At 47.8% G+C, this 27,528-nt stretch overlaps 1 protein-coding gene across 1 annotated transcript; it reads left to right on the forward strand.

The window, feature by feature from the left end:
• Window positions 1-1,193: 1,193 nt before the first annotated feature.
• On the forward strand, window positions 1,194-27,528 carry THOP1 (thimet oligopeptidase 1). The gene is made up of 13 exons (XM_056867622.1): window positions 1,194-1,236; window positions 5,156-5,359; window positions 8,170-8,318; window positions 8,883-8,990; window positions 10,559-10,661; window positions 14,840-15,000; window positions 15,704-15,839; window positions 16,835-17,201; window positions 18,962-19,163; window positions 21,737-21,923; window positions 24,226-24,354; window positions 26,102-26,238; window positions 27,370-27,528. Exons 1-13 carry the CDS (start codon window positions 1,221-1,223, stop codon window positions 27,526-27,528), a joined length of 2,058 nt encoding a protein of 685 aa, XP_056723600.1. The 5' UTR covers window positions 1,194-1,220.

A 27,528-nucleotide genomic window follows, 5' to 3' on the forward strand; every position in this document is an offset into this window, starting at 1 on the left:
AAAAGGTAAATGTAGTCCCCTGTGCAAGCACTGGGTCATTCCGTTCACATCAAGGCGTTTACCAGGCAGTCTATGGCCATTTATGAATGGGAGGTTTTTCCTTGGATTTGTGGCTATCTAGATGCACATTTTCGGCAGCTACGTCAAAGCTCTGCATGGGGGCTTATTTTTGAGTTTTGAGAATTCAGATGGGGAAAATGTTCATTTAGAGAGTGGCAAATCCAAGGCAAAACCTCCCATGCATAAGAAGAAGAGGAGTTGGTTTTTATATGCTGACTTTCTCTACAGCTTAAGGAAGAATCATACTGGCTTACAATCACCTTCCCCTCCCCACAACAGACACCCTGCGAGGTGGGGCTGAGAGAGTGTGACTAGCCCAAGGTCACCCAGCGGGCTTCATGTGTGTGTGTGTGTGTGTAAAGTGCTGTCAAGTCACAGCCGACTTACGGCGACCGCTTTTTGGGGTTTTCATGGCAAGAGACTATCAGAGGTGGTCTGCCAGTGCCTTCCTCTGCACAGCAACCCTGGACTTCCTTGGTGGTCTCCCATCCAAATACTAACCAGGGCTGACCCTGCTTAGCTTCTGAGATCTGACGAGATCAGGCTAGCCTGGGCCATCCAGGTCAGGGCGGCTTCATGTGTAGGAGCGGGGAAACAAATCCAGTTCACCAGACTAGCCTCCGCCACTCATGGGGAGGAGTGGGGAATCAAACCCGGTTCTCCAGATCAGAGCCCGCCACTCCAAACCACCGCTCTTTAACCACTACACCATGCCCTATGTTTACGGGGTGGTTTGCCATTGCCTTCCCCAGTCGTGTACACTTTACCCCCAGCAAGCTGGGTCCTCATTTGACCGACCTCGGAAGGATGGAAGGCCGAGTCAACCTTGAGCTGGCTACCTGAAACCGACTTCCGTCGGGATCGAACTCGGGTCGTGAGCAGAGCTTGTGACTGCAGTACCGCAGCTGACCACTGTGCGCCACGGGGCTCCGCGTGTCCACAGATGTGCGTCTATGATGGTTCCTGCACGGCAAGCTCGCGCCGCAGCCGCCGCCCCCCCCCCCCCCGGGCAGGACAAACCTGTTCTCGGCGCCCCCGCCCAAGGGCAGGGCTGCTTCCCTTTGGGTCCTCCCCCTCATCCCACAATTCCCTGCTTCCCCCAAGCTCCATGTGAGTGGCCAGCAGAAAGCAACAGCCGCCGCCGCCAAGGAGAGCAGAGAATGGCTCCCCCCACAGGTGATTTGCAGGGCTGGGGCACCTCTGGGAGGGGGGGCTGATGGAGGGAGGAGGGGTCTGTTGAAAGGTGGGAGTCCTGGATGGATCTGCCAAATTATCCCTCTCCCCCCCCCCCGACCTTGCTCCTGTGTGCCTTGAACAGGCGAAAATTCTGTAGGTTTAGATTTCCTCTGTCTCATATTAGGGGGGAGTCACCTGTTGAACTTCTGCCTGCTTTTAAAAGCCCATGGATGCCGTTTCCAGAAAATAAAGTGGAAGCCGCTAGGCTAGAAGGGTAGAAAGGGCTGCCAGCTTTTGCACCAATGGCTTCCCCCCCCCCATAACTGCCTCTTTAACTGCCCCCATAACTGCAGACCAGATCTCACCTAAATGCCAATGAGGGTGGGAGGGGGGGGCAATTCTGGCTAAGAGGAGCATCCAAGGGGCAAATGCCGAGGGAGAAGAGCTGACTCAGGACAGCAGGGAGGCTGGAGGGAGAGAAATCGGGCTGTGGAGGAATGGGATTGGACAGGATTGGTTTTAGGGGAGGGGCAGTGGCTCAGTGGCAGAGCATCTGCTTGGCATGCAGAAGGTCCCAGGTTCGATCCCCCGACATCTCCAGTTAAAGGGACTAGGCAATTAGTGATGTGAATAGACCTCTGCCTGAGACCCTGGAGAGCTGCTGCTGGTCTGAGTAGACAACACTGACTCTGATGGACCTTGATGGTCTGATTCAGTATAAGGCAGCTTCATGTGTTTGTGGTTTTGACCTGTGACTCCAGCAGCCTCTGGCGTAGCTTCAGAGACCCTGGGCGGCATTGTGTGCCACAACACCAAATTAAATGTGTTAGCTGAATTAATCAACTTTGACTCCCTGTTGTTTCTAGACAACCATGGGGCTAGTCCTCAAGACCTGCCAAAAACAGAAGTGGTAGACTTCTATAGTTTCACATCGAGAGTGGCTGCCCCGTGCAAGCTGGGGTGCCACCTTTTTCCCCGTTTCTAATTTTTGGGCGCCAGTGTTCCAGATTCCCCTGAAGGCAAGGAGGAGGGCGTTATGGGAAGTTGAGAGGCTGGGAGAGCAGACAGGGCAGAAAACTGGAACAAGTCCTGATTTCATTTGCAAGTTGTAGATTCAGGTACCCTGACCTGGCTGGCCCAGGCTAGCCTGATCTCATCAGGTCTTGGAAACTAAGTAGGGTCAGCCCAGGTTAGTAGTTGGATGAGAGACCACCAAGGGCTTCTACATAGAGACAGGCAGTGGCAAACCACCTCTGTTGTCTCTTGCGTTGAAAACCCTGTGGGTTTGCCATAAGTTGACTGCAACGTGACGGCACGTTTCGTCACCACCAAATTCAGGTACTCCAAATCCCCCTGAGCTCCTACTTACAAGGGCACCTTGAATCTGGCATTTGACGTTCCAAGTTCCTCTTTTTGCATCTCTGATATCTCGATACCAATACTGACACAGATGTTTATTTATTTGTTCAGTTATATCTTGCCTTTCCCTCCAGTGGGCACACAGAGCGGCTTACATCTCCCCCTGTTTTATCCTCCCAACTGTCCTGTGAGGTGGGTTAGGCTGAGAGTGTGTAACTGGCCCAAGGTAATGCAACAAGCTTACATGTCAGAGCAGGGATTTGAACTCGAGTCTTCCAGATCTAGGAGTGCCAGGCTCCAGGTGGAACGTAAGAATCCCCCGGAATTACAGCTCATCTCCAGACTACAGCCAGCGTGGAGTAGTGGTTAAGAGTGGTGGTTTGGAGCGGTGGGCTCTGATCTGGAGAACCGGGTTTGATTCCCCACTCCTCCACAGGAGCAGTGGAGGCTGATCTGGAGAACTGGATTTGTTTCCCCGCTCCTACACAGGAAGCCAGCTGGAGGACCTTGGGCTAGTCACAGCTCTTAGAGCTCTCTCAGCCTCACCTACTTCACAGGGTGTCTGTTATGGGGAAGGGAAGGTGATTGTAAGCCGGTTTGATTCTTCCTTAAGTAGTAGAGAAAGTTGGCTTATAAAACCCAACTCTCCTCCTCCTCCTCCTCCTCCTACAAAAATCAGTTCCCCTAGAGAAAATGGATGCTTAGGAGGGGGGACTCTATGGCATTGGACCCCACTGAGGTCCCCGGTCCTCCCCAGGCTCCATCCCCAAATCTCCGAGAGTTTCCCAAGCTGGATCTGGCAGCCCTGACCCACCATCCCCAGCCAGTTTCCAGGGGGGAATCTGGCAACCCTGTCCATATCCTAGCCCTACACTCTAACCACTACACCGCACTGGCTGTCATCAGTACCCCCCCCCCCGAGGCAGCTTGTCTTGATGCAAAATAGCAGGGATAGCCAGTTCTGATGGTGTTCCACAGAATTGACCCTTGATGGCGGTGAGATTATTTGCTAAGTTGTGGCTTGATGAGTTCAGATGCCAGGTGTCACGTAGAATGTGGTCCCTTTGCAACATCAAGAGAACGCCTGCTGATAGGATTTAAAAACAAAACAAAACTGGCTGTCTGAAACAATAAGCAATTTTTTAAAAAAAATTAAAAATAGCATTTTAAACAGTTGAAATACCTAGGGGAGACCTAGAATCATAGAGTTGGAAGGAACCACCGGGGTCATCTAGTCCAACCCCCTGCACAATGCAGGAAATTCACAACTACCTCCCCCCACACACACCCTGTGACCCCTACTCCATGCCCAGAAGATGGCCAAGATGCCCTCCCTCTCATGAACTGCCTAAGGTCATAGAATCAGCATTGCTGACAGATGGCCATCTAGCCTCTTCTTAAAAACCTCCAGAGAAGGAGAGCTTACCACCTCCCGAGGAAGCCTGTTCCACTGAGGAACCACTCTAACTGTTAGAAAATTCATCCTAATGTCTAGATGGAAACTCTTTTGATTTAATTTCAACCCGGTTGGTTCTGGTTTAATTTCAACCTCTTGGTTTATGTATTTCAGCATCGATTGGGAGTAGCTCTCTAGGGCCTCTGCTAGAGGTCTTCTCCGTAACCTGCTGCTTGAGATGCTTGTAACAGGATTGAGCCTTCTGTATGCAAAGCATGCTCTCTACCACTGGGCCATGGCCCTTCTGTCCACAAAAACAAACTGCTTTTTTTTCCTTCTTCGCGTGAACATAGGAAGCTGCTGACTCAGACTATTGGCCCCCGAATCCAGTTTGCTCTCCTCTGATTGGCAGATGCTTTCCAAGGTTTCAGGCAAAGAAAGGCCTTTTTCAGCCCTGTTATCTGAAATCCTTTTATTTGAGACATTCCCCCTGCAAACCTGTCACGTAGCAGTTAGAGTGTCGGGCTAAGATTGGGGAGACTCAGGTTTGAATCCCCCCTCTGCCATGACAGCTCATAGGGTGACCCTTGGCCAGTGTGGTGTAGTGGTTAAGAGCGGTGGTTTGGCGCAGTGGAGTCTGATCTGGAGGACCGGGTTCTATTCCCCACTCCTCCACATGAGCGGCGGACGCTAATCTGGTGAACTGGATTTGTTTCCGCACTTTCACAGGAAGCCAGCTGGGTGACCTTGGGCTAGTCACAGCTCTCTTAGAGCTCTCTCAGCCCCACCTACCTCACAGGGTGTCTGTTGTGGGGAGGGAAAGGGAAGGTGATTTTAAGCCGGTTTGATTCTGCCTTAAGTGGTAGAGAAAGTCGGCATATAAAAACCAACTCTTCTTCTTCTTCATTCTGTCTCAGCCTAATCTACCTCACAGGGTTATTGTTGAGAGGATGAAATGGAGGAGTAAAGCAGGGTATAAATATTTAAATAAATAACTTGCTTGGCCATCGAGCTTTGGCTCCTCCTCATGTGTAGGTGGAGTATTTGTATACACTCCTGCCCAAAACTGTTACGCTTGCCCGGGGGGTGTTAACATTTGTGTCTCCCAGTCCTTGGTGCTTCTGCCGTTCTGCTGGACAGCCGCATTGTTTCCCTTTCCTTCAGGTAGCGTCATGGACGGCCAGTCTCGTTTTTCTGTCGCCAACCGCCTCCGGTGGGACCTGACGGCTGAGCAGATTGACAGGGCGACGGCGGAGCTCATCGAGAAGACCAAGCAGGTGTACGATGTGGTGGGCGCCCTGCCGCAGAGCGAAGTCTCGTATGAAAACACCCTGAAGGCCTTGGCGAATGTGGAGGTGGAGTATACAGGTACGGGAAGAAAAACGAGACTAGGTGAACCTTAATACGCCTTCTTTGACATGGCAGATTGGGTGTGAAAGAGATGCTCTTTGAGGACGGTGCCAAACTCACATGGCCTTCTATCCCACATCTTCTCTCCCACATCCTCTCTGGCTTCTCATAGCTTTTTGAGCATGGTTCTCTGACTGCTGGTCATAAGTGGCTCAGAACTGGCATGTCTGGAATCAGTATCCTTTCGAATGTCCCATCATCGTGACCTGTGAAGAAACATTTCCAGAAATGTTGAAGCCACAGGGGGGAAAGATAGTAGTGTAGTGGTTAAGAGTGGTGGACTCTGATCTGGAGAACCGGGTTTGATTCCCCACTCCTCCACATGAAGCCAGCTGAGTGATCTTGGGGCTAGTCACACTCTCTCAGCCCCACCTATCTGTGTCTGTTGTGGGGAGGGGAAGGGAAGGTGATTGTAAGCCGGTTTGAGTCTTCCTTAAGTGGTGGAAAAAGTCGGCATATAAAAACCAACTCTTCTTCTTTTCCATGATTCTCCCCAAGTCCTGGTTATAGAAATTGATGAGGGAATTTAAATTTACGCAGAACTCAAGTTGGTAATCAGCCTAGCCCTATGCAAGTTTCCTCAGGTGTAAATCTGCTGTGAGGAGTTGTTTGGAGTCCAGGCACGGCAAGGCAGTCAAGAAGGTACAACTCCCCTCTCCCCAAAACCTGCCCCGTAAGATTTCCCAAGTGTGATTTTCCATCATATATCTATCTGACAAAGTGGGCTATGATTTATAAAAGTTAATGTTGATAAATGTTACTAGTCTTTAAAGCGCTAGTGGATTTCAGGTTTTTTGTTTGTTTTTTAAAGAGGGTTTGGCACCATGGGTAAGATTTTATTTATTTTAAACATTTCCCTGCCACCTTTCCACTCAAATAAATTCCACCCGAGATCCAAATTGTGGGGATGGAAATAATGAGGAATAAAGCGGAGGGAATTTAGGAGAATAATCCAAACTATTTAAAAAAGTGATCTAAGTAGAATATGTATGGAGAAATTATATTTTAGTTATATTTTTGATAAAGTTGAATACATTTTGCTTTGGTATAGTGCTAAGAGGTGCTTCCTATCATATTGAGGGACATTTATGCAAGTAATATGCATTCCACATGTCTAAAACAATCTTTCAGGGTATGTGCAGGATGTAAGATAAATCTTAAACATATTTTTAACAGTTCTAATGGGCAAGTTATAGAAGTAACTGATGTCAGCTCAGACCACTGGCCAATTGACTAACCTGCAGATGAAAATCCTTAGAGGGGGCTGCAAGAAGGGTATAAAATGGATCTACTTTTAGGGGGAAGTAATCCTTTAGATCCCCAGTGTCAGATTGTTGATGGGCTAAATTTGGTTTCTTCGGCAAAAGGTCCATAGAGTTCTACCTTTGGTCCGGCCACTAAATTTAGAATGATATAGGATTCATTGGTAAGAGTAATTCTTGGAAAGCAGATTGACTGTGAAAAGAGTTTAGGTAAGCAAGGATACGTTCGGATAAACAGGATATATTGTAAATACTGAACTGAATGTTCACACAGGTAGGTGTCTTGTTGTCCTAATAAACATCTTGATGACTCCTACACCTTGTTCTATCTCAGGGGGTTCCCCAAGAGCTAGGACAAAATATCCCAGTGTTTGCTAAAGCCTGTGAGTTCTTTTAAGTGTAAAGGTCTTGTGTGTGTGTTAAGCGCCGTCAAGTCGCTTCTGACTCATGGTGACCCTATGAATCAATGTCCTCCAAAGTGTCCTATCCTTAACACCCTTGCTTAGATCTTGCAAATTGAGGGCTTCCTTTATTGAGTCAATCCATCTCTTGTTGGGTCTTCCTCTTTTCCTGTTGCCTTCAACTTTTCCAAGCATGATTGTCTTTTCCAGTGACTCTTCTCTTCTCATAATGTGTCCAAAGTACTACAAACTCAGTTTAGTCATTCTAGGGTCAGTTCAGGCTTGATTTGATCTATAACCCACTGATTTGTTTTTTTGGCGGTCCACGGTATCCGTAACACTCTCCTCCAACACCACATTTCAAAGGAATCTACTTTCTTCCTATTAGCTTTCTTCATTGTCCAGCTCACACACCCATACATAGTAATAGGGAATACGATGGCATGGGACTAATTAAGGATAAACTTGACTTAAAAGTCATGACTTTCCTCAGCCAACCACGGATGAGGTTGCAGCCTTCAATTATCATATTGAGAAACATAACATACGGTATATCCCACGTGTTTTAGTGGAGGAACGTCGAACATTGAGGGGGGCATTTTATTAAAATCATTCATTTCCTGTTCCTTCATTCACCCTTAAAGTGGGAGAGGGGGTTAGAATAAGTCGTAGATCATAAAATTGCAGAAAAATCAAAGCCATGAGCGGCCCTGTAAATCCTCCTCTTAACCATATCATTAAAACCTGCATAATAGGGGAAGCATAAAAAACAGCCTAGGTAGAATGACAGCATGGGCAGAGCAACGCCAGTTTCCTTTGGGTGCAGCAATGGCACCCACTATCACGAATGACTGACTATCGTCAGCTCAACGGGTGATGTGGAACACAGGCAGGATGCTACTGCAGTCTTGTTTGTGGGCTTCCTAGAGAAACCTGTTTGTGGGCTTCTTAGGGGCACCTGTGTAAACAGACTGTTGGACTTGATGGGCCTTGGTCTGATCCAGCATGGCTTTTTCTGATGTTCTTATGATGCCATTTCCCAGGGCAAATGACTGGCATGTGTCTAGGGTGCATGATTATGACCATTGACTGTTTCTTCTTCCAGTTCAGAGGAACATGCTGGACTTCCCTCAGCACGTCTCTCCGTGCAAAGACATCCGCACGGCGAGCACCGAGGCCGACAAGAAGCTGTCGGAATTTGACGTGGAGATGAGCATGAGACAAGATGTCTATCAAAGGATTATCTGGCTCCAGGTTGGTCGGGGGGGGATTATCTAGGGAGTCTCAGTGGGCCAGTGGGGATATGTAAGTCTCTGAGCTCTACAGTGGCAGGCAGGTGCAGCTGGTTGCTAGGGAAGGCCCACGTTCGGGAGGCTGGTTGCTAGGGAAGGTCCAAGCTCGGGAGGCTGGTTGCTAGGGAAGGTCCACGCTTGGGAGGCTGGTTGCTAGGGAAGGTCCACGCTCGGGAGGCTGGTTGCTAGGGAAGGCCCACGCTCGGGAGGCTGGTTGCTAGGGAAGGCCCACATTTGGACAGGGGAGACTTAGGTTCAAATCCCCATGAGGCTCATGGGTGACCTTAGTCCAATGACTCTCTTTCAGTCCAACCTACCTCATCAGTCTATTTTGAGGGTAAAAATTGAGAAGAGATGTTTCAACCTGAGTTCTTTGGAAGGCAGGCGAGATAAAAATCAAATAGATACCGGAAAACGGCAGCAGATGAGAATCTTCCCATTTAAAATCCTGGAGGGGCATGAGAACGAAGCTAGGTTCTGCTTCTTCCCTGAGACAGCTATGTGGGCTTTTTCCCTCCCCTTACAGGAAAAGGTGGAAAGTACCTCCCTGAGACAAGAAGCAAAGAGGTACTTGGAGCGCCTGATAAAGCTGGGCAGAAGGAGCGGGCTTCATCTTCCACAGGAGACTCAGGAGGTGAGAGCGCCCTTCGGTTGGGTCGATGTGAAAACTCTAGTTGGGGAAACAGAGCCCCTCATAAGTTGAACAGGGGATGAAGACCAGAAAAAAATGAGCCAAAGCAACAGAGGTTACGAGGGGTTTATCTTACAACTTATAGCTACTCCAAAATTCTACAAAATAGTAGTAACAAAGGTTCAAAGAAATTGCAAGACCTATATTACAGTATATAATGTTACAGTATATTACAGCAGATAACAGAAAACAAAAGTGTTGATAATATAACACTGAATCACAACAGTGACAGGTCTGCCGTTTAGTGTCCCGTTTCGATATCCTTCTTCGGACTTCTTTGAATATTGAAACGGGATACTAGCTGGCAGACCTCCCACTGTTGTGATTCTGTGTTATATTATCAACCCTTTTGTTATATACTGCACTATTATATACTGTGATATATGTCTTGCAATTTCTTTGAACCTTTGTTACTACTATTTTGTATAATTTTGGAGTGGCTATAAGTTCCTAGATAAACACCTTGTAACCTCTGTTGCTTTGCAAAAAATTTTCCTGTCTTCTATCAGAGGTTTCTCCCCCTTCTTTTTTTCTGTGTTTTTTGGAGCAGGGGATGAAGGCAACAGCCCTTCCCAGCACCTGTTATTTAGAGGCTGTCTGCCATTGTACATGGAGGTTCCATTTACGTATCATGGCTGAGGGCAGTGGATAGACCTACTTTCCAGTAATTTGCCTACTTTATAAGGAAGCAGCCTGTCCACTGTGTGAAAGAAATCGGATTAAGGGTCCACCCAATCCAGCATCCCAATCCAGTAACATATTATTTGGCCCTGAATTGTTCCTGGAAATAAAGAGGCAGCCAATGCAGATCTTTCAGCACAGGGGTGATATGATCCCTGTTTCCAACTCCTGGCAATTACCTGGCCCACTGCATTTTTGGAGCAGTTGAGGTTTCCAAGCAGTTTTCAAAAGCTGCCCCACGTCAAGCACTTTACAGTAATCTAACCTGGATGTGATCCAATCATGGATCGCCATGGCCTCACCGTGGATCACAGCTAATAGCCATGATCAGGAGAACTGATCTCAGAACTGGTCTGGAGATCAACTGCAATCCTGGGACATGCCATGTCCCACTTGGAAGTTGGCAACTATGCTTCTAGAACCATCGCTACAACCCAGGAGGACTGGCAAAGTTCTCAAAAGGGCAAGACCACAAAGATGTAAGTGGGACCGTGAACAAGACCAAGAGACGAGGGTCATGAGGCGGCGGCGCGATCGGCGCCGAGCTTGAGGAGAGAGGAGGTGAATCAGAAGGGCGGGAGGACACGTTTAAAAGCCCTTCTAGCCTCTCTGTACCCCAGGAGGACTGTTCCAAGCTCACAGTGGGGGGATAAAGGGTGAGGCGATATAGTGTCAGTGGGTCAAAGAGCTGCACAATGGAGCCGGTGTGGCTTTGTGATCGGACTGAGCCCCGGGTGAAAGGACGCAGCTGACTCAGCTGAGGGCCTGGAACGATTTTGCTTCCTTCAGCTCAATGTATTTCTCTCTCTCTCTCTCTCTTTAAAAAAAAGAAAATAAAGGCCATTAAGAAGAAGCTGAGTGTGCTATGCATCGATTTCAACAAAAACCTCAACGAGGACACAACCTTCTTGCCGTTCACAAAGGAAGAGTTAGGTAAAGACAGGAATGATGGAAAAGAGGGTAGATCCGGCATTGTCCAAATGGCCTGCTTAGCAATCAGTTTCCCCCAAATCTTTGCTCGTGCAGAGTGGAAAAAAAAACACCCCAATGCTTGAGCAGGGCCTCATGAAAGGCAACACAGTCCAACGCTTTGGGATATATTTACTGTCAGTACTCCCAATAATCCTAATACACTGCCAGCATGTTTTGTCAATTCATTAGCTGCAATCCTGGCAAAAACCCCAAAAGGTACAAACATCAATTTGTTGTTTGGTTCTTGTAGGTTATCCGGGCTGTGTAACCGTGGTCTTGGTATTTTCTTTCCTGACGTTTCGCCAGGAGCTGTGGCCGGCATCTTCAGAGGAGTAACACTGAAGGACAGTGTCTCTCAGTGTCAAGTGTGTAGGAAGAGTAATATATAGTCAAAAAGGGGTTGGGTTTGAGCTGAATCATTGTCCTGCTAAAAGTAACAAAGGTAATGTGCTAACCATTGTCCTGTAAGTATCAAGATAATGTGCTAATGAGGGTGTGGTATGTTAATATGGAACCACTGTATCCTGAAGTGATCTGTTAATGTGTGAAATCCAAAGCTAATCTGCATGGCTATTGCTGACTGTAGTCTTTGTTAGTCTGGAGGTTTTCAAGACAGGAAGCCAAGCCTTATTCATTCTTAAACTCTCTTCTTTTCTGTTAAAGTTGTGCTGATGTTTATGAATTTCAATGGCTTCTCTGTGCAATCTGACAAAATAGTTGGTAGAATTGTCCAGTCTTTCAGTGTCTTGGAATAAGACCCTGTGTCCTGTTTGTGTCAGTCCATGTTCAGCCATTGCTGATTTCTCAGGTTGGCCCAGTCTGCAGTATCTTTCATGTTCGTTTATCCTTGTTTGTATGCTACGTTTTGTTGTCTCGATGTAAACTTGTCCACAGCTGCAAGGTATACAATATACTCCTGCAGAGGTGAGGGTCTCTTTTGTCTTTTGCTGATCGTAGCATTTGTTGTATTTTCTTGGTGGATTTAAACACTGTTTGTAGGTTATGTTTTTTCAAAAGTTTCTCCATCCTATTAGTGACTCCTTTAATAAATGGCAAAAATACCTTTCCTATGGGAGACTGTTTTTCCTGAGTTTTCTGATTTTTGTTTGGTTTAATGGCCCTTCTGATTTCATTCTTGGAATAGCCGTTTGCTAGCAGTGCATGATTTAGATGATTAGTTTCTTCCTTGAGAAACTGGTTCACAGATCCGTCTTGCACGGTCCATTAATGTTTTGATTATTCCTCTTTTCTGTCGGGGGTGGTGGTTGGAGTTTTTGTGTAAGTAGCGATCTGTGTGAGTTGGTTTCCGGTAGACCTTGTGACCTAACTGAAAGTTTGTTTTACGGATGACAAGGGTATCAAGAAATGGGAGTTTACCCTCAATTTGCTTTTCCATGGTAAACTCAATGTTTGAATGGATATTATTAAGATGGTTTAGAAAGTCCATTAATTTTTCTTCACCATGGCTCCAAATAGTAAATGTGTCATCTACGAACCTGAACCAGACTGTAGGTTTGTAAGGTGCCGATTCTAATGCTGTCTTTTCAAAATATTCCATGTAAAAGTTTGCTATTACTGGACTGAGTGGACTTCCCATAGCTACTCCATCAATCTGTTCGTAAAATTCTTTATCCCATAGGAAATAACTTGTTGTCAGACAATGGTGAAATAAGGCTGTTATATCTTCTGGAAAAATCTGGTTAATCAATAAGATTGTGTCTTTTACTGGAACCTTGGTAAAGAGGGATACAACAGCAAAACTGACTAATATATCCTGTGGATTGAGTCTCAACGGACTGATTTTGTTGATGAAGTGAGTTGAGTCTTTGATGTAAGAAGTGGTTTTTCCAATGTGGTCCTGTAGGAGGGTGGTCAAATATCTAGCTAATTCATATGTTGGGAAACCAATCGCGCTCACGATGGGTCGGAGTGGGACGGCATCCTTATGAATTTTAGGTAGTCAATATAATCGTGGCGGTTGTGCTTCTGTCTTGCATAGTTTTCTGTGTGTGTCCGGATGAAGAGTGGAATTCTTGATCAGTATGCTAGTTTTCCTGGTAATTTTGCAAGTTGGATCTCGTTTTAGTTTTTTTTATGTGGCAGGGTCCAGAAGTTCCTCAATCTTCTTTTTGTATTCTTCTGTTTTCATGATCACTATGGCATTGCCTTTGTCAGCTGGTAGAATAATGATTTCTGGATCTGCATTGAGGGTCTGGATGGCGTTTCTCTCCTTGCGTGTTATATTGCTAGCAGGGGGCTTTTCTTTTCGTAGAATTCTTGCTGTCTCTCCTCTTATTTCCTCAGCATCTTCTTCAGGTAGATTACGAACGGCAGCTTCTACATTTGCAATGATGTCTTCCACCGGAATTTGGGTGGGAGTGACTGCAAAGTTTCCTCCCTTGGCTAAGATGGAAGTTTCTTCAGGTGAGAGTTGTCGGTGAAGAAAAATGATGGTGAAGAAAAATTAATGGACTTTCTAAACCATCTTAATAATATCCATTCAAACATTCAGTTTACCATGGAAAAGGAAATTGAGGGTAAACTCCCATTTCTTGATACCCTTGTCATCCGTAAAACAAACTTTCAGTTAGGTCACAAGGTCTACCAGAAACCAACTCACACAGATCGCTACTTACACAAAAACTCCAACCACCACCCCCGACAGAAAAGAGGAATAATCAAAACATTAATGGACCGTGCAAGACGGATCTGTGAACCACAGTTTCTCAAGGAAGAAACTAATCATCTAAATCACGCACTGCTAGCAAACGGCTATTCCAAGAATGAAATCAGAAGGGCCATTAAACCAAACAAAAATCAGAAAACTCAGGAAAAACAGTCTCCCATAGGAAAGGTATTTTTGCCATTTATTAAAGGAGTCACTAATAGGATGGAGAAACTTTTGAAAAAACATAACCTACAAATAGTGTTTAAACCCACCAAGAAAATACAACAAATGCTACGATCAGCAAAAGACAAAAGTGACCCCCTCACTTCTGCAGGAGTATATAGTATATCTTGCAGCTGTGGACAAGTTTACATCGAGACAACAAAACGTAGCATACAAACAAGGATAAAAGAACATGAAAGATACTGCAGACTGGGCCAACCTGAGAAATCAGCAGTGGCTGAACATGGACTGACACAAACAGGACACAGGGTCTTATTCCAAGACACTGAAAGACTGGACAATTCTACCAACTATTTTGTCAGATTGCACAGAGAAGCCATTGAAATTCATAAACATCAGCACAACTTTAACAGAAAAGAAGAGAGTTTAAGAATGAATAAGGCTTGGCTTCCTGTCTTGAAAACCTCCAGACTAACAAAGACTACAGTCAGCAATAGCCATGCAGATTAGCTTTGGATTTCACACATTAACAGATCACTTCAGGATACAGTGGTTCCATATTAACATACCACACCCTCATTAGCACATTATCTTGATACTTACAGGACAATGGTTAGCACATTACCTTTGTTACTTTTAGCAGGACAATGATTCAGCTCAAACCCAACCCCTTTTTGACTATATATTACTCTTCCTACACCCTTGACACTGAGAGACACTGTCCTTCAGTGTTACTCCTCTGAAGATGCCGGCCACAGCTCCTGGCGAAACGTCAGGAAAGAAAATACCAAGACCACGGTTACACAGCCCAGATAACCTACGAGAACCAATGAACTCTGACCGTGAAAGCCTTTGACAATATCAATTTGTTTGTTTGTTTTTTTACAGTATCCCACAAGCTGCCACCTGGATCTTCCAAGGTCCTTTGCACAATCTAAAAAGAGAACCGGGTTTGATTCCTCACTCCTCCACATGAGTGGCGGAGGCTAATCTGGTGAACTTGGTTGGTTTCCCCACTCTTACACACGAAGCCAGCTGGGTGACCTTGGGCTAGTCATCTATTAAGAGCTCTCTCAGCCCCACCTACCTCACAGGGTGTCTGTTGTAGGGAGGGGGAGGGAAGGTGATTGTAAGCCGGTTTGAGTCTCCCTTAAGTGGTAGAGAAAGTCGGTATAAAAACCAACTCTTCTTCTTCTCCCGCTACAGCGGGGCTCAGGACAGGTAAATAAATTCATCGTATCAGCTCTCCCGCTGACAGGTACTTCTCTGCCTCCCTTTTCCCCTCCAGGAGGGCTCCCCGAGGACTTTTTAAACTCCCTGGAGAAGTCTGAAGATGGGAGGCTGAAGGTGACCTTGAAGTACCCCCATTATTTCCCCCTGATGAAGAAATGCCACGTGCCAGAGACCAGGAGAAAGATGGAGGAGATGTTCAACTCCAGATGCAAGGAGGTACGGGGGGCTCAGCTCCATTCAGGTTCTTATTTATTATTTTCATTACTTAGGCCTTGCTTTTCTCTTTGCGAGCTTTCAAGGTAGCTTGTGGCAGTCAAATCAGCAACAAACCAATCATCCTAAAGACCTAATTTACAAATAAAAGGTAAAGGTCCCCTGTGAAAGCACCAGGTCATTCCTGACCCATGGGGTGATGTCACATCCCAACGTTTACTAGGCAGACTTAATTTACGGGGTGGTTTGCCAGTGCCTTCCCCAGTCATCTTCCCTTTACCTCCAGCAAGCTGGGTCCTCATTGTACCGACCTAGGAAGGATGGAAGGCTGAATCAACCTTGAGCCAGTTACCTGAAACCGACTTTCGTTGGGATCAAACTCGGGTCGTGAGCAGAACTTGGACTGCAGTACTGCAGTTTACCACTCTGCGCCACGGGGCTCTTAATTTACAAATAGCAAGTTACAAAACAGGTGGAAATGTTTTTTTTAAGAAGCTTGAGAAAATGTTTGTAAAGTTTTGATTCCGTGCCTGAAAAATAACAAAGTTGGAGCGAATTGGATATTTCTGTGCAGGAAGTTCCACATATGAGGCGCCACCACAGAGAAGGCCTTGTCTCTGTTCTCCCCCCCCCCCCCGCAATTAGCCTAATTTCTAAACCTGGGGGACTTTTTAGCTGAACTCTTCACATTTTCTTGACATCACAGGAGAACTGCCTGATCCTGAAGGAACTGGTGGATTTGCGGGCTCAGAAATCTGCTCTCCTGGGCTTCAAGACGCACTCCGACTTTGTGCTGGAGATGAACATGGCTAAGAATTACAAGACAGTCATGAACTTCCTAGGTAATGTAATTCAGCAACCTCTGCCGGCCTCATCTTTCACCACCTGCCTGCTGTCAGCTCCACAGTATTCACTCCCCAGATGCAAAGAGCATCTCAGTATGATCTCAGCTACCTGCCTTTAAGCTACCTCCCCTTTAAGGTCAGGGGAGACAACTGGAATTGTTCCTGATTGGCCACTGTGTGAACAGACTGCTGGACATGATGGGCCTTGGTCTGATCCAGCATGGCTTTTCTTATGTTCTGCACATCATTTTTGAGCTGGGACAAGAACAGAGCTATGGCAGCTGCAGCTAGTCAATCTCCTGGCTGCCATAGCTCAGGCTAACATGGCTGATTATACCACATTGAAAAGCCTAGGGCAGGCTAGGTCTCCTCCAGGGAGCACCCATTTTTTTAAATTGTGCCAGCCTCTGTGGGAAGAGGCTTCTCCATTCTCTCACAGGAGGCACCATCTCTTCCAAGGCGGTGCCTGCTGTTGTCCATTTTTATAGACACCATACTTCCTTCTAGAAAGATACTCTGTCCAGCATGGTGTAGTGGTTTGGAGCTGTGGTTTGGAGCGGTGGACTCTGATCTGGAGAATCGGGTTTGATTCCTCACTCCTCCACATGAGCGGTGGAACTGGATTTGTTTCCCCACTCCTACACATGAAGCCAGCTGGGTGACCTTGGGCTAGTCACAGCTCTCTCAGCCCCACCTACCTCACAAGGTGTCTGTTGTGTGGTTCCTTCCTTCCTTCCTTCCTTCCTTCCTTCCTTCCTTCCTTCCTTCCTTCCTTCCTTCCTTCCTTCCTTCCTTCTTTCCTTCTTTCCTTCCTTCCTTCCTTCCTTCCTTCCTTCCCCTCCTCCTTCTCCTCCTCCTCTTGGAAGCATGTTATTCGTCCAGCCCTTAAGCAGTGCCAGGAATGAGTGGAGTGGGGAGGAAGGCAGATTCTTTTCCCATCACTCTGTGCTAGAGATGTCTCTAGTTTCTCATTGGTCTCTTGTTTTCCGCAGACGAGCTGGCTGTGAAGCTGAAGCCCCTAGGGGAGAAGGAGCGGGCCACCATCCTGGACTTGAAGCAGAAGGAATGCGAGAAAAGGAGCCTCCCGTTCGATGGCTGCATCAACGCCTGGGATATGCGGTACTACATGAACCAAGTGGAGGAGACCCAGTACAGCGTGGACCAGAACCTGTTGAAGGAGTACTTCCCCATGCAGGTGGTGACGGACGGCCTGCTAGAGATCTACCAGGAGCTCCTGGGTCTCACCTTCCACCTGGAGGAGAACGCCCCCGTGTGGCATGAAGACGTCCGGCTCTACACAGTCAAAGACATCACCTCCAGGAAGACCATCGGCAAATTCTACCTGGATCTTTACCCACGGTGAGTCTGGCTGCAAACCAGAGTAGGATTGGGAATATCTCAGGGATTGTGAGGCTCTAAAAGCAGCTTCCATCTGGTAAGTGCCACCTTAGAAGAAGCATTCTTCTAAGCCAGCATGGTGTAGTGGTTAAGAGCGGTGGTTTGGAGCGGTGGAGTCTGATCTGGAGAACCGGGTTTGATTCCCCACTCCTCCACATGAGCGGCGGAGGCTAATCTGGTGAACTGGATTTGTTTCCCCACTCCTCCACATGAAGGCATCTGGGTGACTTTGGGCTAGTCACAGCTCTCTCAGTCCCACCTACCTCACAGGGTGTCTGTTGTGGTGAGGGGAAGGCGATTGTAAGCTTGTTTGATTCTCCCTTAAGTGGTAGAGAAAGTCGGCATAGAAAAACCAACTCTTCTTCTTCATTCCCTCCCGTGTACAACAAATGAAGAAATGCATCTTCTACGGCTGCTTTCTTAGAAAAGGCATTCCCTGCTGTGTGAAAGAAGTTGGGATACCTCTTCCATTAGAGGCCAGCACCTTTCTGATAGTGATTTCTCACTTGTGGAACTCCCTTACTGCATAAGCAGCATGGTGTAGTGGTTAGAGTCCTGAGTCCTGCTGGAAGAAACTGGTTCAAATCCTGGGTTACGTTGGGCCAATCGCTTTTTGAGCCTCCCACTCCTCACAGTTATTGTTATTGTGGCAAGGCAGGAGAACCATGTCCAGCTCAAGGTAAGAGTGGGACAAGAATGAGAAAAATGTTTGTGCCCCCAGGTTTTCAGTGACTGATAATTATCAGAGCCAGCATAGTATAGTGGTTAAGAGCAGTGGACTCTAATCTGAAGAACTGGGTTTAACTCCCCACTCTTCCACATGAGAGGCGGACTCTAATCTGGTGAAACGGGTTGGTTTCTCCGCTCCTACAAATGAAGCCAGCTGGGCGACCTTGGGCTAATCACAGTTCTCTTAGAGGTCTCTCAGCCCCACCTAACTCACAAGAAGAAGAAGAGTTGGTTTTTATATGCCGACTTTCTCTACCACTTAAGGGAGAATCAAAGCGACTTACAATCACCTTTTCCTTTCCCTCCCTATAACAGACACCCTGTGAGGTAGGTGAGGTTGAGAGAGCTCTAAGAGACCTGTAGCTAGCCCAAGGTCACCCAGCTGGTTTCGTATGTAGGAGTGGGGAAACCAGTCCACCAGATAAGCCTCCGTCGCTCATGTGGAGGAGTGGGGAATCAAACCTGGTTCTCCAGATCAGAGTCCACCGCTCCAAACCTCCGCTCTACACCACTACGCCAAACTGACTCCACACAACAGACAAGGTGTCTGTTGGGGTGAGAGGAAGGGAAGGAGATTGTAAGCTGGTTTGATTCTCCTTAAAAAGGTAGAGAAAGTTGGCATGTAAAAGCCAACTCTTCCTCTTCTTCTTCATTTGTATTGGTTTGGCTGTTCTCGTCGTGTCTTCTTTGCTGTTCCAGGGTCCTTTTTAATAGAGTCAGTCTTTATCATTGATTTTTCTTGTGTGGTTTGCTTCTATTTTAATTCCTGTGTGGGTTTTTGCCGAGGGATTTTATAACTTGATGGGAGTGGTCTCCAGAGTTCGGCACAGGAGGCGGAATAAGAACACACTTTATCAAATAAGATCTTCTGCCCTCCTGGGCTGGGTGTGTCTTCAAAGTGGGCACGGGCACAGCTGGAGTAGGGAAGCTGGCAGCACTCAGTGGCTAACGTTTTCCTGACTCTCTCCCTCTTCCTCCACCTCCCGGACCAGCGAGGGGAAGTACGGTCACGCCGCCTGCTTCGGTCTCCAACCCGGCTGCCTTCTGGCCGACTCGAGCCGCCAGATATCCGTGGCAGCCATGGTGGCCAACTTCACCAAGCCGACGCCGGATGCCCCTTCCCTGCTGCAGCATGACGAGGTGGAGACGTATTTCCATGAGTTCGGACATGTTATGCACCAGCTGTGTTCGCAGGTAGGAGCCAAGGGAGAAGGAATCCCCTCCGTTGCGCAGGGGGTTGGAAGGGCAACGTCCCGAGTGGCTGGAATTTTTGCTTTCGTTGACTTCTGAATTGCTGCTAGTTCTGTGATGTTACCTCTGTGGTGTTTTTATTTGCTGGTTTTCCAGTGTGGTATAGTGGTTAATAGCGGTGGTTTGGAACGGTGGACTCTGATCTGGGGAACCGGGTTTGTTTCCCCACTCCTCCACATGAGCGGCGGACACTAATCTAGTGAACTGGATTTGTTTCCTCACTCGCACACGAAGCCAGCTGGGTGACCTTGGGCAAGTCACATTCTCTCAGCCCCACCTACCTCGCAGGATGTCTGTTGTGGGGAGGGAAACGGAAGGCAATTGTAAGCCTGTTTGAGTCTCCCTTAAGTGGTAGAGAAAGTTGGCATATAAAAACCAACTCTTCTTCTTCTTATCAATACCCACAATAAAAAGGGGGGGGACAACTTAACCCTAAAAACTGAAGAATTAAGTACCGTAAGGTCAAGAGACAGCATACCAAAGGGCCAAAACAACTACTGAGTATGAATGATCTTATGAAAATGTATTTATTGCAATAAAAATCAACAACTTGTCTAAGACCCTAATATAGCCTCCATATTTCTATTGTACATATGAGCATATAACACAAATGGACTCAAAATAATAATCAAACATTTAGACCAAAAGTGCGACCATACACGTTTCGGCCTTGTGGCCTTCCTCAGTGGTCTACATACATAAAACACAGAATGCAATTACATAAAAATATATGTCAGTATACCAGTCTTTATGACTGAGTTTAAAACGGTGTTTATCAAATATAAAGTAAAACTGTGCCGGTTTCGCTTTTCAGTTCGGGCTTCAATAAGTCAGAAAATTTAATTTCTTTTATAAGACCCTCTTTAATGGGTAGATATTAAATTCCTTGCCTGCAATTTTACAATAATCAAAGTATCCCAGTCATAAAGATGTCCTCAAATCTGAATAAATTCAACAGTATAAATTTCTGTGATTGCATTCTGTATTTTATGTATGTAGACCACGGAAGGAGGCCACATGGCCATTTTGTATGCTGTCTCTTGACCTTAAAGGTAAAGGTAAACGTCCCCCGTGCAAGCACCGGGTCATTCCTGACCCATGGGGTGACGTCCCATCCCAACGTTTACTAGGCAGTCTTTGTTTATGGGGTGGTTTGCCAGTGCCTTCCCCAGTCATCTTCCCATTACCCCCAGCAAGCTGGGGACTCATTTGACCGACCTCGGAAGGATGGAAGGCTGAGTCAACCGGCTACCTGAAACCGACTTCCGTCGGGATCGAACTCAGGTCGTAAGCAGAGCTTGGACTGCAGTACTGCAGCTTACCACTCTGCGCCACGGGGCTCTTTACATCTCTTGACCTTAGGGTACTTAATTCTTTAATTTTCCTTATCCACGTTGATCTACCATGTGGACCCTTAAGGATGTACGGTTAGCTCCTGTTGCCCTATTCTGTGCCATCCATGTTAACTGAGATTAGATTGGGCAGGACGCAGGGATGGGGTTTTTCCAGCCATGCCGCCTCCCCCACAGGACAGCATTTCCTGTTCCAGGAGATGCTTCAGATGCCCTGCATTGGCCTTCTGAAACACTCAGCTTTATTTCAGAAGCTGTTTTTTTATTCCTGAAGAAAGAACAGCACGATGGCTATAAAGGACTTGGAATTGGACGCCGCTGAGTGATTTTGGAATCCTCTGAGGACTGCTTCCGGTTGCTCCGGTTGCAGATTACCTGTTAGTAATTGTTTACGTTGGCATTATTATTAAATTATATTATTATTCTTGACATTGAGCCATCGTGCTGTTCTTTACTTGTTTATTACTTATCACTCAGCACAGGTCATTTTTGTTTTTTCATTAGTTTTTTATTCCGAGGCTCCCTTTGCTACCTGCTGATCTTATGACATGCAGACATGCCTTTTTTCTTGTATCTGCTGTCTGGGGACGTTTTAGCGCCACTAAGAGGATTGCAGTTTATCATAGGGTTGCCAGCTCCGTATTGGGAAACACCTGGAGATTTTTGGGGCGGAGCCTGAGGAGGGTGGGGTTTGGGGAGGGCTCATGGACATCACGGTCGTAAGTGGAGTTAACCCTTAAGCCTGTTGAATTCAATGGACCCAAAGGGGTGTGCCTCTGGGGACTGCACTGGAAGTTTGGTGCTCATCAGCACAAAATACGTCTTCTCGGTCCTGAGCTCTTTGCAAGGAGCAGCCAGCATTCTTTGTTCTTGGAGGGGCTGTGGCTTAGTGAGTAGAGCACCTGCTTGGCATGCAGAAGGTCCCAGGTTCAATCCCCGGCATCTCCAGTTAAAGGGACTAGGCAGGTAGGTGATGTGAAAGACCTCTGCCTGAGACCCTGGAGAGCCGCTGCCGGTCTGAGTAGACATACTGACTTTGATGGACCCAAGGGTCTGATTCAGTATAAGGCAGCTTCATGTGTTCTTCATGTGTTCATGTGTTTGCCCTCTCGCCCCTGCATCAGAGGCTCTTGCAAATCCTCCTGCCTCGCCTTTCCCCCCCAGGCTGACTTCGCGATGTTCAGTGGGACCCACGTCGAGCGGGACTTCGTGGAGGCGCCATCTCAGATGCTAGAGAACTGGGTATGGGAGAAGGAGCCTCTGATGCGCATGTCCAAGCACTACAAGACTGGCAGACCCATCCCCAACGAGCTCCTGCAGAAGCTCATGAAGTCTCGCCAGGCCAACACAGGTGCATGGGGGTTCTCAGGTGGGGGCCTTTGAGGAGGGGCTGCGGAGAAGAAGCCGCAGCTCCAGGGTGGAGCAGATCCTTTGCAGGCATAAGGTCCCAGCTTCAGGTTCTGCTTAGAGAGTATCGGAAAAGGACCTTTCTCCTCCTAAGACCCTGAAGAACTGCTGCTGGTCATGTTGGATTAGGAGTCCCCCACATGATTCCCATGGGTACCCTGGCGCCTGGCAGGGCCAGCGTGGTGTAGTGGTTAATAGCGGTGGACTTTAATCTGGTGAACTGGGTTGGTTTCCCCCTACACATGAAGACAGCTGGGTGACCTTGGGCTAGTCACAGTTCTCTCTGAACTGTCTCAGCCCCACCTACCTCACAAGGTGTCTATTGTGGGGAGAGGAAGGGAAGGAGATTGTAAGCCTGTTTGATTCTCCTTAAAAGGTATAGAAAATCAGCATATAAACAACTCTTCTCTTTCTCCTCCTTCTCCTTCCTCGGCGCCCACAAAGTGTTTTTAGAAAGTGTTTGGGGCTTTTGCCAAGCAGGGCTTCTGATTTACCCCTGAAGATCTGTTGGCTATGCAGATTAAAATAACATTGTTTTGGTGGTAACTGCCACCATGGTGTTTGCTTTCTTCTCTCTCACCTCTCTTTCCCAATGTATTTTTTAATTGCCCTTTTCTCCCCTGCACTTGAGCTTTCTCTCTGTGTCTGTGTGGTGCTGCCTCTTGTGGCAGCCATTTCATGGTTGGCTCTGCCTCCTATGACAGCCGTTTTGTGGCTGTTCCCACCACCCCATGTCTGAATTCCAAAGGTTCAAAAAGGTTGGGGACCCCCAGGTTAGATGGCACTGGGCCAAACCGACCAACCATCTAACCCTACAGAATTCAGGTCCGCCCAAAACTGACCCCGAACGGGGCGGTTTCATTCATTCATATGCATTTTCAGAAGAGTGTGTTAACGTGCAGTCAGGTCACTTCTGATTTATAACGATCATATGCATTATGACCTCCGAAACGTGCTACGATCGACAGCCTTGCTCAGTTCTTGCAAAATGAAGTCCGTGGTCTTTTGTAGAAGCTCATATGTCATATAGAATCAAGTGTGGTGGGTGACCATGGGCCAGTGTCCCACACTCTCAGCCTAACCTACCTCCCAGGGTTGTTGTGAGGATAAAATAGAGGAGAGGAGAATGATGTAAGCTGCTTTGAAGAAGAAGAGTTGGTTTTTATACCCCACTTTTCTCTACCTTTAAGGAGTCACAGAATCATAGCTTTGGAAGGGACCACCAGGGTCATCTAGTCCAACCCCATGCTCAATGCAGGAAATTCACAAGTACCTCCCCCACACATACACACCCAGTGACCCCTACTTTATGCCCATAAACTGGCCAAGATGCCCTCCCTCTCATGAACTGCCTACGGTCATAAAATGAGCATTGCTGACAGATGGCCATCTGTGTGTGTGTAAAGTGCCGTCAAGTCGCAGCCGACTTATGGCGACCCCTTTCGGGGTTTCATGGCAAGAGACTAACAGAGGTGGGTTGCCAGTACCTTCCTCTGCACAGCAACGCTGGTATTCCTTGGTGGTCTCCCATCCAAATACTAACCAGGGCTGACCCTGCTTAGCTTCTGAGATCTGATGCGATCAGTCTAGCCTGGGCCATCCAGGTCAGGGCTTGATGGCCATCTAGCCTCTGCTTAAAAACCTCCAGGGAAGGAGAGCTTCCCACCTCCCGAGGAAGCCCGTTCCACTGAGGAACCGCTCTAACTGTTAGAAAGTTCTTCCTAATGTCTAGATGGAAACTCTTCTGATTTAATTTCAACCCGTTGGTTCTGGTCCGACCTTCTGGGGCAACAGAAAACAACTCACCACCCTCCTCTATATGACAGCCCTTCGAGTACTTGAAGATGGTTACCATATCACCTCTTAGTCTTCTCCTCTTCAGGCTAAACATACCCAGCTCCTTCAGCCTTTCCTCATAGGACTTGGTCTCCAGACCCCTCACCATCCTCCTCTGGAGTCTCCTCTGAAGTCTCAAAGCAGCTTACAATTGCCTTCCCTTCCCCTCCCTACAACAGACATCTTGTGAGGTAGGTGGGGCTGAGAGAGTTCAGAGAGAATGGTGACTAGCCCAAGGTCACCCAGCTGGCTTCATGTGGAGGAGTGGAGAATCAAACCCAGGTCTCCCAAATAGAGTCCACCGCTCTTAACCACCACACCATGCTGGCTCTTCCATTGGGGAGAAAAGTGGTATAAAGTGAAGGAGAAATAAATGAATCCCCGTCCCTCTTCTCTCCTCCCTCCCTCAGGGCTCTTCAACTTGCGGCAGATTGTTCTGGCTCGGGTGGACCAGGCCTTGCACACGCAAACGAAAGCCGACCCTGTGAAGGAGTACGCCCAGCTGTGTGATGAAATACTGGGTGTTCCTGCAACACCAGGTGATTGGCAGGGGGCATGCTGGAGATGGGGAAGGACAGGTGGTCTGGGGCCTAGTCCAGTGGCCTAGTCCTCATGGTCCAATTTCTTCCATGTGCACATGCATGTTAACTTGCAATATTAAATTTCAGCCGTGGCTTTGGTATATCAGGCCATTTATGCAGGGCTGTTTCCCCGCGGCCACCCCCACCGACTGCGCCGGGGCTTCCTTTTGATTGTGCATGCCTTTCCCGACTGTCAGAGGTCACCTCGGTCTCCCCGCGCGTTTTGCATGCATTTTCTGGATTCTGGCTGAAACAGCGCTTGGAAAACACGGGCAAAACCAAAGTAAGAAAGCAGGTTGTTTTTAAATCTGCTAACAAAAAAAAGGCACAATCAAATAGATAGGATTTCACCTTTGAAAGGGAGGAAGGGGTGTGGGCCTGATGGCTCTCGAGGGCCAGGGAGTTCCACACCTTAGCGAATCACTGCTGAAAAGGCCCTGCTCCTTGTCCATATGGCCATCTAAGCTTCATAGAATCATAGAGTTGGAAGGGACCACCAGGGTCATCTAGTCCAACCCCCTGCACAATCCAGGAAATTTACAACTACCCTCCCCCACACCCCCAGTGACCCCCACTACATGCCCAGAAGATGACCAAGATGCGTTCCCTCTCATCATCTGCTTAAGGTTATAGAATCAGCATTGCTGACAGATGGCCATCTAACCTCTTCTTAAAAACCTCCAGGGAAGGAGAGCTTACCACCTCCCGAGGAAGCCTGTTCCACTGAGGAACCGCTCTAACTGCTAAAAAATTCTTCCTAATGAGACGGAAACTCTTTTGATTTAATTTCAACCTGTTGTTTCTGGTCCGACCTTCTGGGGCAACAGAAAACAACTAGGCACCCTTCTCTATGTGACAGCCCTTCAAGTACTTGAAGATGGTTATCATGTCCCCTCTCAGTCTTCTCCTTTTCAAGCTAAACATACCAAGCTCCTTCAACCTTTCCTCATAGGACTTGATCTCCAGACCCCTCACCATCTTCGTTGCCCTCCTCTGGACACGTTCCAGCTTGTCTACACCCTTCTTAAATTGTAGTGCCCAAAACATCCTAGTTGATGGCCGAGCAGGGAGAGAAGCTCGTATGGCAAAACAGAAGGGTTATGCAATTTTACATGTTCTCCAGCCAAAATCTGCAGTTGCGCCCTTCTTTCAGACACAATTCACTGGCAGAGCAGAAACATTGACGCCTAGGCTCAGTCCGCGATCTCCAGAGGAAAGGCTGCCAAAGACCATTCTGGCCTGAGATCTTAGAGAATCTACACCCCATCAGAGCAGATGACGGAGAAGGCAGCCTGAGATCTCTTTTCTGGTCTTCAGTCTTCCCCATCCCTGACTAGTGGCAGGCTGACCCCCCTGCAGGTTAGGAGATGGAAGGACTTGGCATGGAAGAGCATCTTCTCCCAGGCTCCAAGGGAAAGATCATTGGACCCAGCTAGCATGGGGCTCACAGGGGTTTTTAAGTCTCTGTTCATATTAACCCCTGCTCATATTGCCCTCTCTGCTCGTATTGCCCTCTGCACGGTACCTATTGCCCTCATATTGCCCCCTCTTCTCGAGTTACCCCCTGCTTATAGTGCCCTCTCTGCCCGTATTGCCCTCTGCACGATATCTGTTGCCCTCATATTGCCCCCTCTTCTCAAATTAACCCCTGCTTATATTGCCCTCTCTGCTCAATTTAACCTCTGCTCGTATTGCCCTCTGCAAGGTACAAACATGCCGGCCACCTTTGGCCACTTGGCCGGAGGCTACGACGCCCAGTACTACGGCTACCTCTGGAGTGAGGTGTACTCCATGGACATGTTCTACACACGCTTCAAGCAGGAGGGGATCATGAACTGTCAGGTATGGGAACCCAAAGGCACCCGAGGACCAGGTGACAGGGTGGTGCCAGGTGGAGAAACATCATAATCAGTGTCCCGATGGATAATCGATTGGCCAGCAAACCAAAACCAGAAACCCTGGCCTGAAGCAGGTTTGCTCGCCTTGGTTTAGGCTAACTGGTTTGCCATGGCATCTCGAATCAAGACCCAATACTCTCTGGCCACCTCCACAGGCTTCAGCAGCCGGTGCGGACAACACACAAAAAGCAGACAAGCGGCGCTGAGCCTCTCTGGCAAACCAGAGTTTGGGCATATCATAGAATCATAGAGTTGGAAGGAACCATACAGGCTATCTAGTGTAGCCCCCTGGTCAGTTCAGGATCAGCCTAGAGCAGGGGTGTCGAACGCCATTGTTACGAGGGTTGGATATGACATAAATTTCACTTGGTTGGGCTGGGCCATGCCTCGCCAGCCCAAATTGAGAGTGGGGGTGGGGGGGTGGCTGCCTCACAGGCCAGATAAGAGCTCTCAAGGGGCCGGATCCAGCCCATGCACCCCTGGCCCAGAGCATCCCTGGCTGGATGAACACTTGCTTGAAGACTGCCAGTGAAGGGGAGCTTACCAACTCCCCAGGCAGCTGGTTCAACTGCTGAATTACTGTAAAAAATAATTTCTTAATATCTGGCTGGTACCTTTCCTCTCATCATTTAAACCCATTATCACGAGTCCTATCCTCTGCTGCCAACAGGAACAGCTCCCTGCCCTCCTCTAAGCAAAAGACTTTCAAATCCTGAAAGAGAGCAATCGTGTACCCCCTCCACCTCCTCTGATTTCTATAGAGAGCTAGCGTGGTGTAGTGGTTAAGAGCGGTGGTTTGGAGCGGTGGACTGTGACCTGGAGAACCGGGCTTAATTTCCCACTCCTCCACATGAGCAGCGGAGGCTAATCTGGTGAACTTGGTTTGTTCCCCCACTCCTACACACAAAGCCAGCTGGGTGACCTTGGGCTTGTCACAGCTCTCTCAGCCCCACCTACCTCACAGGGAGTCTGTTGTGGGGAAGGGAAGGTGATTGTAAGCCGGTTTGAGTCTCCCTTAAGTGGTAGAGAAAGTCGGCATATAAAAACCAACTCCTCTTCTTCTCATTCCCTGCAGGTGGGTATGGACTACCGGAACTACATCCTCCGCCCGGGGGGCTCGGTGGATGCCTGGGACATGTTACGGAAGTTCCTGGGCAGGGATCCGAAGCAGGATGCCTTCTTGGCCAGCAAGGGGCTGAACATGGAACCCAACATGCTCCCTTCAGCGTGCTGA

The sequence above is a fragment of the Euleptes europaea genome, chromosome 2 (genome assembly GCF_029931775.1).
Source record: "Euleptes europaea isolate rEulEur1 chromosome 2, rEulEur1.hap1, whole genome shotgun sequence".
NCBI lineage: Eukaryota > Metazoa > Chordata > Lepidosauria > Squamata > Sphaerodactylidae > Euleptes > Euleptes europaea.